The sequence below is a fragment of the Drosophila albomicans genome, chromosome 2R (genome assembly GCF_009650485.2).
Source record: "Drosophila albomicans strain 15112-1751.03 chromosome 2R, ASM965048v2, whole genome shotgun sequence".
NCBI classification, from domain to species: Eukaryota; Metazoa; Arthropoda; class Insecta; order Diptera; family Drosophilidae; genus Drosophila; species Drosophila albomicans.
The window spans coordinates 21,939,605-21,951,031 of record NC_047631.2 but is presented as its reverse complement, the minus strand read 5'-3'; the positions used below and the strand labels follow the sequence as shown (position 1 = coordinate 21,951,031).

Below are 11,427 nucleotides of genomic sequence, written 5' to 3'. Positions count from 1 at the left end.
TGCTGTCGTTGCTGTTGTTGTTGTCGAATGCTCGACGCCGTGTGCAATTATCACCTCGAGCCATACGTGTACACAGCCCAGGCAAAAACAGCAACAACAACAACAACAGCAACAAGAACAACATTATGTGCTCAAAATGTAAATGTCATTTATGTGCCGAGCAGCACAACATGGCGACAACAACAACAACAACTACAACTACAACTGCCGGCAAGTGTTGCACATTTGAAAAATGTGCTGCTACAAGTGAAGTGCTAGCAGAGAGTGTACCCAGAGTACACAGGAAAACCATCCAGAGCAACCCAGGGTACCCAGCGAAGTCGCAGTCCAAACGGGCAACGCTGCGAGTACTACTCATAGTTGCTCCTTGCTTCGTCGTATGAATAAATGTGCTGGCAGCACAATCGAGAGCCGTAAATTCCAAGCAGTCAGCAGGTAAAATAGGTGTGAACAAATACACACACACACAACAAAAAACTAGTGAAGAACAAAGTACAAAACTAGATGAGAACGAGGATGAGACCAAGAACAATGGCAGGCCCAAGGCAGACAGTCTAATTGGTATAATAAAATGTCATAAAAGGAAAGAGCATTGCAACTGGCCAAGTCAAGTTATGCGGGAAATGTGATAAATGTGCCAATGGAGGAATGGAGAAGAGGATTTTCTGATTGGTTGCAGGTATTCAAAAGGCCAAAGTGCTAGCTGCCTGGCTGGCTGACATAGTTCGGTAACAGCTGGGAATGAAGCAGAAACTGCAACAGTCAATTGTCACAAATGACAATTAGAAACTACAAGAATCGAAATAGAGTTCAATTATTTTTCATCAACTTAAATGGAAATGTTGAAAATGTTTCACTGCTCTTTGTAAATGCTTTTAATTAAATGTATTCACAATCAACTTCATTCGCACTTCAACATCAAAGATTTTTGGTGGCCAATATGTCGATAAAACGAATATTGAAAAAGCATGTCGAGGCCTATAAAAGACTTTATTTGTTAGTCGCAAATCCATTTTAATATACAGCAAGATTATACTATTTATTTCCTTCTCAGTGTCAGCTCGTCGACGACAGCTTTTATTTTATTTTTTTCATGTTTTAAGAGACTAAAGCAATTGCCAAGTGAGGCATCAGCTACATTCTCTGTGCCCATATATCAACAGTCGATGGCTTGCAATGCTTTGGCGCCACAATCAACAAAATTAGTTTCATTTCGAGCAAATGGCATGGCAGTCAAACCACTCCCTACACGACCCACATAACAAACTGCGCTTTAAGCTCAGTTATCTGCCTTTGCCTTGTAACCACTGACAGCACACACTTCGCTTTCCTCCTCTTCTCTTGCTTTCTTCTATTTAATTTTCCTTCGCTGCGCACTCGCATCGCTTTTGATGGCTTGCTGGCATCGCTTTTGATCTTTGCCGTGGCCTGATAAATGATAAGGTCCCTGGCACAACCGACAGATAACGCAAAAAAAAACCAAAACAACAAAAAAATGCGCCAAAGTGTAGAAAATTGCGCCGCAGGTGTGTGGCCATCAGCCCGCATCAAACTGCAAAGAGAGAAATTGTTCTGCCACAAGCTCAAGAGCAGCCAGGGGAAAAGGACTCTCTCGCTGTGTATTGCTCGTTTAAGCTGAAGCGTTTAACAAATCATTGTCACGATTTTCCCTTTAAGATTCATGAAATGTAATTAAAATGCGTAATGGGCGTGCAACTGAAACTTGCTGCCAATTAGCAGCTAAACTGAACGCTGATAATCATCAGTAATGGGCAACGAGTTGTCAAGTCTCTGATTGGTTTTCTCTTGCTCTTCTCCAGTCTCGCTTCTCAACTGCTTACACAGCCATTTTTGTGCTTTCAATAACAGCTATGAGCAATATTTATATTTATGCAAAAGTGCAGTTGCCACGTAAGTTTTACCTCGTTTCGCTTAAATCAATCATACGCAGCGTACGCCCGCCTGGACCCCGTGTTTACACAATTCACTGTGTGCCGTTGCCTGTCAGTCAATATTGTCTGTCTTTCTCATATATACATATATATAATATATATTTTGCATTGCTTTTATTAAGAGCAGTCATGCACACACCCATACAGATGCGCAAATGCACAATTTAATGTATATGGCAAGCCAATAAAAAAATATATTGCGAATATCCACCGATTTTACACTAATATTGACGCCGCATTTCTCTACAAACTTAAACTGAAACCAAATTTAAGTCTGTAATAAAATTTAGAAATCTAATATTAATCTCTAAATCAATGGAATATAATAAACTTAGCATTCTCCTATAAACGAAAACTTTAGCTGATAGTAATAAAATATGAAAACTATATAAAAATCATTAAATCAGGCGAATAGAAGAAAACTCGAGCAGTGATATTTTTTAGATATTTTTTAATTTCAGCACAACGAATAAATTCTGGTAGTAAAATTTAAGGATTTGATTTTATACAGTAGTAGTAGGAGGAGTTTCGGATTTAACTGCCATCCCATTTTCAGATTCTTTTTGTTGTGTGGGTCATTTCATTGTCTACTTGCAGTGAAGCACAGGAGCTGCATGAAGATGAGCTTGGCGCAGCTTCTGTTTTGCTCTGGCATACATATTTGCATTGTCTGCTGTTCCAATTTTTTGTTTTTTTCTTTTGGTCGATTTTGTTTCTTTCGACAACTGCCGAAACGCCCCTCGATGTGACGTTGTACCATAGTTGTGGCTGGTTTTAATTTCGTTTTGTTGGATTTCCTTTTTTTGCTGGACTTTTTGATAGTTGGAACCGGTTGAAGGTGGTTGGCTTGGGTTCGATGACAACGTTGCGATGAAATTGCAGCTCACAACATTTTTTTTCTTTTTCGGAGCTTTCAATTGAATTGTCAGCATTTGTTTATGCGAATAAAAAACGCTGAAGCGTTATGTTGTCATACATCCATTTAAAGCTCTGCAGTGGAATGTGTAAAGCTCTCCAAAGGTTTTTTGCAATGCTTTGTAAAAAAATGAAAAAAACCTCAGCAGTTTAAGTGTAATTTCATCTCATTAATCACTTACCGACTTGTATTTGTATAGTTGGTAGTAATACTATATATGCTAAGGGCCCTTCAGTCTTTGATATCACAATTGAACTCTCGTGGCAATAATATTCATTTCATTGTTGAAAACTCATACATTAAAATACTAATTAAGCTGTGTAATATGTGAACAATTTTGTCCGTTGGAGCGTCAAATATATATACACACATTGATTGAGCTTAATTAATTCAGAAATTAATTGCACATTATGTGACATAATTATGAACCTGACACACAACTCCAACTGCCAGTGCTGAGTGTATTGTGTCCGAGTGTATTTGTTATGTGTGTCAGCTCAATTGACCATTCAAAATACCCATTCACACGAACACACTCGTAAGTAATTAATGCTTTTACAATGCTATGCGATGCGATTTGCTGCTGTCAGATGTCAGCAGCCAGTATGAACTTTTCCTCACAACTTTCAAGCAATTGAACATCAAAAAGTTTCTGGCAAATCCCTTTCTCCATTTGAGCAAAGTGCAGCTGTCAGGGGCTATAAACTGAAAATCGACAACGAAATTGCTAGCGCTGTTTTATTCTTCTTTTTTTTTCTGCTATTTTTCTATTAAAAAAACTTGACAAATCGGACAGGCAAAAAAACATTGAGCCAACATAAATTCATGACGAGGACAACATAAGCCAAAGTGGCCCAGTTTGCGGGCAAAAGTTTTCCCACCCGCAAACACTTTTTACAACATCATTTTCGATTAGATAGATAAGGTCATGTGAGAGTCGGACTTGAGGCGTTGTCTGTTTATCTTGGACTTCGGACATAAATAAGTTAGTGAGCGGTGGCCAAGTTGAGCTGATGGTCAACGACTGCAACTATCCAGGCTAAATTACAAGCAAGTGGCAGCCAGAGGCGTCGTAACTAATCAACCACTGCCAAAGCGTGTGTGGACTTTGCAGTTACCGTTGCAGTTTCAGTGGCAAAATGCAATTTGTGCGCTACAAATTGAACAGCACAGAAAATACCTTTCTCTCTCTCTCTCTTTGTTTCGCTGTCAATTTAATGTATATAAATGAAAATTAGTAAGATTCCACAGTCCAACGGCACGAATACTTAATATTTTGTTCTAGCAACGTGGGTTGGCACCCGAAAAACTCGCTAAAAACATTCTAAAAGCTGCTGAAAGTAGCTAACCAAATGAAGTTAATTAGATTGCGTCAAGCAATTTGCAAGCATCAAGACATTGACAGACAGCCTTGACAAGGACATCAGCAGACAGACAGCGACAGCAACGAAGCAACCAATACTTGTTGGAACGAAAGATGGTTGCCAGCTGCCTCACATCAATGGCAGTCGGTAAGTTGTAGTTGCAAATTTGATTAGTTGCTAATTAATCTCATTAATTGAGACGAGTCAATGTTAGTTCGCCAAACTGTCGACAGCTCGACAAAGTGTGTGTGTGTGTGTGCGGAAATTGTCTGAAATTGGCTCCTTAAAGCTGCAGGCAGCCAACAGTATTCAACATCAAACATCCTGATTGTATCCTGAAGGTAATTGACATTGTTTATGACTCGCACAATTGACTGACTGACTGACTGACTGTGTGTGCATTTAAATGAATTGCATAAATATTTTTGCAGAAATTTTCAACACATGCGCACATAAGTTTATGCATTTATTTGTTTATTTATTAGAACTTTTATTTCGCACTTTTTTTGTGTTCGCCACAAAAACCGCAAAACTAACACAACGCCACGGCATGCTGATGTATCCACTTTTAAAGCTGACGCTGCCCTAATGTCTGCGGTTTGGTTTTTGTGTGGCACCCAATCGAAACATGAACAGATAAAAAGTAAATGCACGACGAAAAAACGAAAAGATACAAATACGAAAATTCAGCTACAAATTGCACAACCGAAAATTGTTATCCACAGAGCGCACAAATTGCAGGCTAGCAGCAACAACAGCATCAGCCTGAGAGGTAGCAGGAAATGAAGGAAACACACGGAATAAAAAAAAATTGTGCTTAAAATTCACAAAATGAAAACCACAAATATGTGAGAGTGTCTGTGTGAGTACTATGTGTGTGTTTAAGAAGGAGCTAGAGAACTGTAACCAAATATGCAAAAACTGTGAATTTGTATTCAATTTTGCAAAGGGCCACATAACGAAGCCAAGTGGATGAGCGGGCGACAGGTCGATTACTGCTCTTGCTGCTCTTGCTGCTTGTCCAGTTCCTCTACTCTCATACTCTCTCCGTTTACAGCTTTGCCTGCTTCGCAGTTCCCAGCTGCCAGCTTCCAATGTTGCAATTGCTGGGCTCTCTTCCTGCCACCGGACAGACATTGAACATGGGCAACCTATCCAAAACTAGACAACACACAGCACAACACAGCACAGCACAGCTCAGCACGGCAACTGACCAGCCAGTGAACTGACACAGCGCATTTGAAAATTGATCACCGGAACATCCGTGCGCTGACCGGAAATGCGCAAATGCAATTCCAACTGCATTTCATGACGCGCTCTCTATTTCATCACAATGTCTGTGTGTGAGTGTCTGTGTCTGTGTCACATATGAATAACTGTTTTGCATTCGCCAATTGTTTGAAATTTCAAACGTGTGTCGTGAACTTTAAATTCAAGCAAATCGAATTGCATAAACGAACTTCAAGCAACCTAAATTTAAGCACAAATGCAATGGAGTTTTTATTTGAGTTATAATAAATAAATAATAAAAAATATTTTTTCTAATTTTAATTATTTAAGTGCACATTTAAATCTCCGAAAATTTGTTCTTCTTCGGCAATGAGAACCAGTATTATGAAATTCACTCAATCTTTTTTATCAATGCGCCCTAATTGAGTCGCAGCCACACAAAAACTCTATAAATAGTAAGAGATAAAAAACGAAAAAATAAACCATTTAACAAAATAACAACGTTTTACCCAAGAGTGTTCGACTACAATATACTCTAATTATTTATAATCTAATAACAGATCAATTTAAATTCTTATTCATTTTAATATAATTTTTATTATTAATTAATTTAAACACTCTTATAATAAAACTGAAGTTTTATTGAAAAGAAAAAACATTTTCGCTATGAAATACTTTAAATACATCTTTAAATATATTTAAGTTTAGCAAAAATCGAATAGCACCGTATAACAAGCTTTTAGCAGAGTATGAAAACAAGAAACTTGAGCACAATATTACTATCAACATGGGCAACTTTATTTAATCTATTTGCATATCTCAGCTGGTGAACATATGTACTCATAATATAAGACAAACCTGCTCGACAACAAAACTCTTTAGTTTGTTTAAAATGTTAGATCACACCAGGCTGACGACCAAGTTAACGACGAGCTATAATGCGGAAGAAAAAATCTGGTCAGGTGCCGGAACTCAAAGTTCTTACAACGACGATTTAACAATTGCCCAGCTTATATTTAATCAGCTGCAAAGTGAGCCTGAGAAAGTGTTTCAAATTTCCATCGCCGAAAATACGCAACTGACTCGCGGTCAAATGCTCGAGAATGCAACGAAAATAAGTGCATATTTACGTCAAGAAGGACTCATCGAGGAGTCGCATAACGTGGGCATCTTGGCAAGAAATACAACACATTTGGCTGCATTGGCCTATGGCTGCTTATTCAATGGAACGCCCTTTAGTGCTGCTAATCCCAACATGGACGAACCTAAAATTCTTGATTTGTTTAACCTTATTAAACCACAAATTATTTTCTGCGTTGCTGAAGACTGTGGGAAGGCTACAAGTGTAGCGAATTCATTGGGAGCAAAGATAATAACTATCGATAGAAGTATCACAGGTGTAACAAGCATTGCTGACATATTAACAACTCCATTAGAAAAGGATTACAAGCCAGAATGCTTTCGAAGGAGCAGAGATAGCACGATAGCTATACTTCACACCTCTGGCTCAACGGGCACGCCAAAAGCAGTGACGATACCCAATAATCCCATTTTATTTGAAGCCTTCAGGTAACAGTTTAATAACTTGAAATTATCGAATTATAAATACTTGGTTACTTTTAGCTATCTTGGTGTAAATGATGTGCAATATACACCAAGTTCACTGGATTGGGTTTCTGGATTAATTAAGCTGATCACGTCGGGTATTAATGGCACATTGAGTCTAATTTCCGAGGAGCCATTTAGTCCTGCACATTTTTGGACTATATGTGAAAACTATAACATCAGCTGGGCTATGTTGGGTGTCTCGCAAGTGGCCTTGCTAGTCAATAGTCCTGAGATTAATGCCAACCAGTTAAAAAGCATACGATATTTGATCATCGTTGGTGGTCGCATACAACCAAAGACTGTGGCGACGATGGAGTCCTATTTACCAGGCAAAGGCATCCAGTGTATGGCATATGGCATGACGGAGATGGTTACGCCTTTGGCTAACAACTTCAGCACTCACACGAAGCCCACTTCGGTGGGTCGCCTCTTGCCCATTATTCGCATGCGTGCTGTGGATGAAAATGGAAAGAACTTGGGACCCAATGAGGTGGGAGAGATCTACATTGATCATGGACAGCATTGGAGTGGCTACTATCAAAATGCTGTGGCTACAAATGAGATGAGAGACATTGAAGGTTGGTTTCACACCGGTGATTTAGGTTACTTCGATGAGGATAACTATCTGTATGTGGTGGATCGCAAAAAGGATCTTCTTAAGTATATGCGAATGAGTTACTATCCAAATGAGATAGAGGAGGTAATTGCACAAATGCCCGAAGTGGCAGAAGTCTGTGTATTTGGCATTTGGAGTGAACTTAAAGGCGATGCTGCTACTGCCTCAATTGTAATTAGAGAAGGTAGCACATTAAAGTCCACTCAAGTAGTTGACTTTGTGGCCAGCAAAATCAGCGCAAGCTATAAACATCTGCATGGCGGAGTACAGTTTGTATCCAATTTAGCTAGAAGTCCCAATGGCAAAGTAAATCGACGAGCTGTAAAAGAAGCCTTTCTAAAGGCTAACCAAATAGAAGAAAAATAATAGTAAAATGTCTAAATTAATCACTTCATTTTGTTATTTAGAATGAACTTCGTAAACCATTGAAATTTCAAAATTTAATTTTAAAATACATAACATAAATTTCATAAAAGTAAAGAGTAAAATAATACCACAAAAGAAACACACTCTAAAATTAAGATTATTGTTAAGGATTAACAAATCTTCAAAATAACTAAAGCACAACTATACACAACACAGCCAAAGTTTATGGCAATAGATTCAACAAGCAGGTAGTAGTTGGAAAACTTCTTAACAGCAATAATTCGACCGAGGTAACGAAATTTCAATATTTGCGTATATTTCTTTAGCAGTTAGCGAGCGAAAATCCAGCATTTCTTTAGCCTTCTTCTACGTATTGTAATGGGAACTTGAGTTTCAGTTTGAGTTTGAGCTGAATTTCAACCAGCGCGCTGGTTGTAAATTTTAATAAAATCAGGCAACATAAAATGCCAAAAGTTTTGTGCCAGCGTCCCAGCGGCGAGTTTATAAACTAAAAGCGAAAAAAGATTTAATTTACACGCAGCGTAAAAGGATTGTGGGGGAACGGAGGGAACGGGTGGCCAAATGGCGCCAAACTATGAAAACTAATTTAACTACTTAAAGGACGTGCGAGGTGCCAAGTGAGAAAAACAAAAGAAAAACACATTTGCAAAATGCAAAACTTGTGTTGACACGATATCTAGGCGCCAGTTGAGCCCCAGCTGCCCCACTTGTCCACCCCTCGCTCTATGCATTTATTTACTCCCGAGTAACCACCATGCCAAACACCTGGGTTGACAATGAGTGTGGATTACGGGGCGAATGCATTGCGTGGCGAGTCTCAGAGTTGCCCCGCCTCGCATTTCTTTGATGGAGTGACAAACTTCGCAGGTTGCACAAAACTTGGGCAGATTGCTTAAAGTCAACCCCTGCACCGTTAACAGTTAACAATACTCCCCCAAACACCCCTTTCACTCACTCTCTCTCTCTCTCTCTCTCTGTCTCTCAATGCTTTCTGCGTCGGCTGTGGCTGCGGCATTTTATGCGTTTTTATGTGTAACACAAACCCGGTACTTAGTGAAAAGTGAAAAACCAGTGTTACAATGTTGAGCTCTTAACGGTAAATTGTTGCGCCAGAGACAAAAGTTGTTTGCAAATGAACAACACGAACGAAGCAACAACAACAAAGTTGACTAAGGGTTGCCAGTATTACGGGAGCTAAAGAGATTGGGGCATTGGGGAAATGCGACTGGGAACTGAAAACTGGAAACTGGCATCGTCAGCCAAACAAAATGTGTCAAGTAAGTGCAATGCTTCAGCTGCAGCTACAGCTAAAGCTTCAAATTTATGCAAAGTGCGCCAGTTCGGCGACGAGTGAAGAACCCTAAGCATGCCAAGTGTATTGTAATTTCAATGGAGTTGCGCAAATTCTCGTGCACTAACTGGAATTACTATATACAAAACTGAGCAGGAGAACTGAGCAAAGGAGAAAACGTAGAAAAAACGATTGAATGATAAAAAGAAGCACACAACGAAGACGAGTTGCCTTGCAGCTTGCACTATTCTATTGACTCATAAATATATATCCACAACATTTTAAATGCATTGCACTGTCAATGTACCCCAAAAAATACCAAAGTGTATACGCTGTGCCATTTACATGCAAGCACAGTTTGGCAAAGTTAATCAGACTTTTTTTTTGGCGCGACAAACTTTTAATAGGGGCGAATGCACCGCGATTCCACACAAATAATAGCAGCTACTTTGCTGCGAATTTTTGGTTTATGAATAAATTGTGTTTTCTCAAGATGAAATTTAATAAGCAATTCGGTTATCGCAAGAGTTTGGAAAGATGAGAAAGAGTAAGTATTTTTTACGAACTTTGAGAGTAAAGTAAAAAAAAATATATACTTCAGTAAAAATAAAGTAAATAGAGTAAGTAATAAAGAGTAATGTAAAAAAAATATTTACTTCACTAAAAAATTTATACTTGTATCTCTGTTTAATTATAACCTGTGATGATGTAGAGAGTGTTTAACTCAGAAATTGCTATGATTTTAATAAAATTATGTAATTTTTCAGTAGAAGATTTCAAGTTTCTTCAGATAACTTTATATAAAGTTTCATTATATTTCGATAGACAGTAACATAATTATTGCAAATCCAGTAAAACTACTTTTGAGGAAGAAAAAAACTATTTTTGATACATTTTTCGTATTGTTTTATTACTATTAAAATTGCAATAAGTTGTTTAGTTGTTCTTTTTCTATACATTAATACTACACTCTCGTTTAATTATAAACTGTGACAACAAATATAAAATTCAGTTTAATGCACAAGGGATAAATTTAACTTAATGCTGCTAACAACTGTTTATAGGGTATATTTGAGTCTCTTATGCCCTTGAGCAATGCTCTGATTACTAAAGGGTGTTTGTTGCCGCACAAGTGACACTTTGACTGACACCGTAAGCGGTGAAGGCTGAGGGAGCTGCTGTTGCTGCTGTTGCTTTTGCTTATGCTGCTGCTTGTGTTGTTGTAGGATCTGCAGCTGAATGCTAGTCTGGACAGCAGCAGCAGCACTTTGAATGACACATGGTTTCGTTGTGTATGTGCGTGATCCGATGGCCCAACGTTTGTTTGATGTAATCGCAGCTGAGTGGTACAAAAGGAATAGGAAAAACCCCTCCTCACATCCTCCTGAACCTGGCCAAAGGGGACAACGTCGAGCAACATCAATTGGTTGGCTGCGCTGCTTGTCTAGTGGCGATGTTGATGGGCTTGGATTGGGTTTGGGTTTGGGTTTGAGTTTGGGGTTCGAGTTTGTGTTTGGGATTCGTGTAGCCGTTGTCACTTCAGCGGGGGCAATTGACTGTAAGTAGCTTGGATCTGAACTGAACCAACTGCTGTGCTGCAGTCTGCTGGGCATTAGGATTAGAAGTGTTTAAGCAAATGCGGACAACTTTGAGTGATTGCTCGACGAACGCTTGAAAGACACCCAGACACAACTTGACGCGTCGAGGAATGGCAACATCAATGGAATTGCTCCTGAGACATGCAACCGCTTAAATCTCAATGAAAATTTGCTACTAAATGGATATGGGAAAAAAAGGAAAACTGCTTTCAGCAGGTGCGCGCAAGAATCTTTATCTGGAATAATATTCTTTCACAGAGCTCTCTCTCGCTATTTCATTAATTTATTTGGCTGTCCGTCACACGTAAACAACACGTTGAAAAAGCGCGTTCGAAAATGCCCCTTGAATAAAAAACAAACGATCGAAATGTCTGGCCATTATGCGAATTTATTTGCGGTTATCCAATTTGGTTGCAATTGCAATTAATTTCTCACACATTTTTAAGTGACTTTTGTTGTTGCTGC

At 38.8% G+C, this 11,427-nt stretch overlaps 1 protein-coding gene across 1 annotated transcript; it reads left to right on the top strand.

Annotated features, from left to right (window-relative positions):
• Positions 1 to 6,354: 6,354 nt before the first annotated feature.
• On the top strand, positions 6,355 to 8,052 carry LOC117574363 (luciferin 4-monooxygenase-like). The gene is made up of 2 exons (XM_034258196.2): positions 6,355 to 7,031; positions 7,086 to 8,052. The coding sequence occupies exons 1-2, from the start codon at positions 6,355 to 6,357 to the stop codon at positions 8,050 to 8,052; spliced, it is 1,644 nt and encodes a 547-aa protein (XP_034114087.2).
• The last annotated feature ends 3,375 nt before the right edge of the window (positions 8,053 to 11,427 follow it).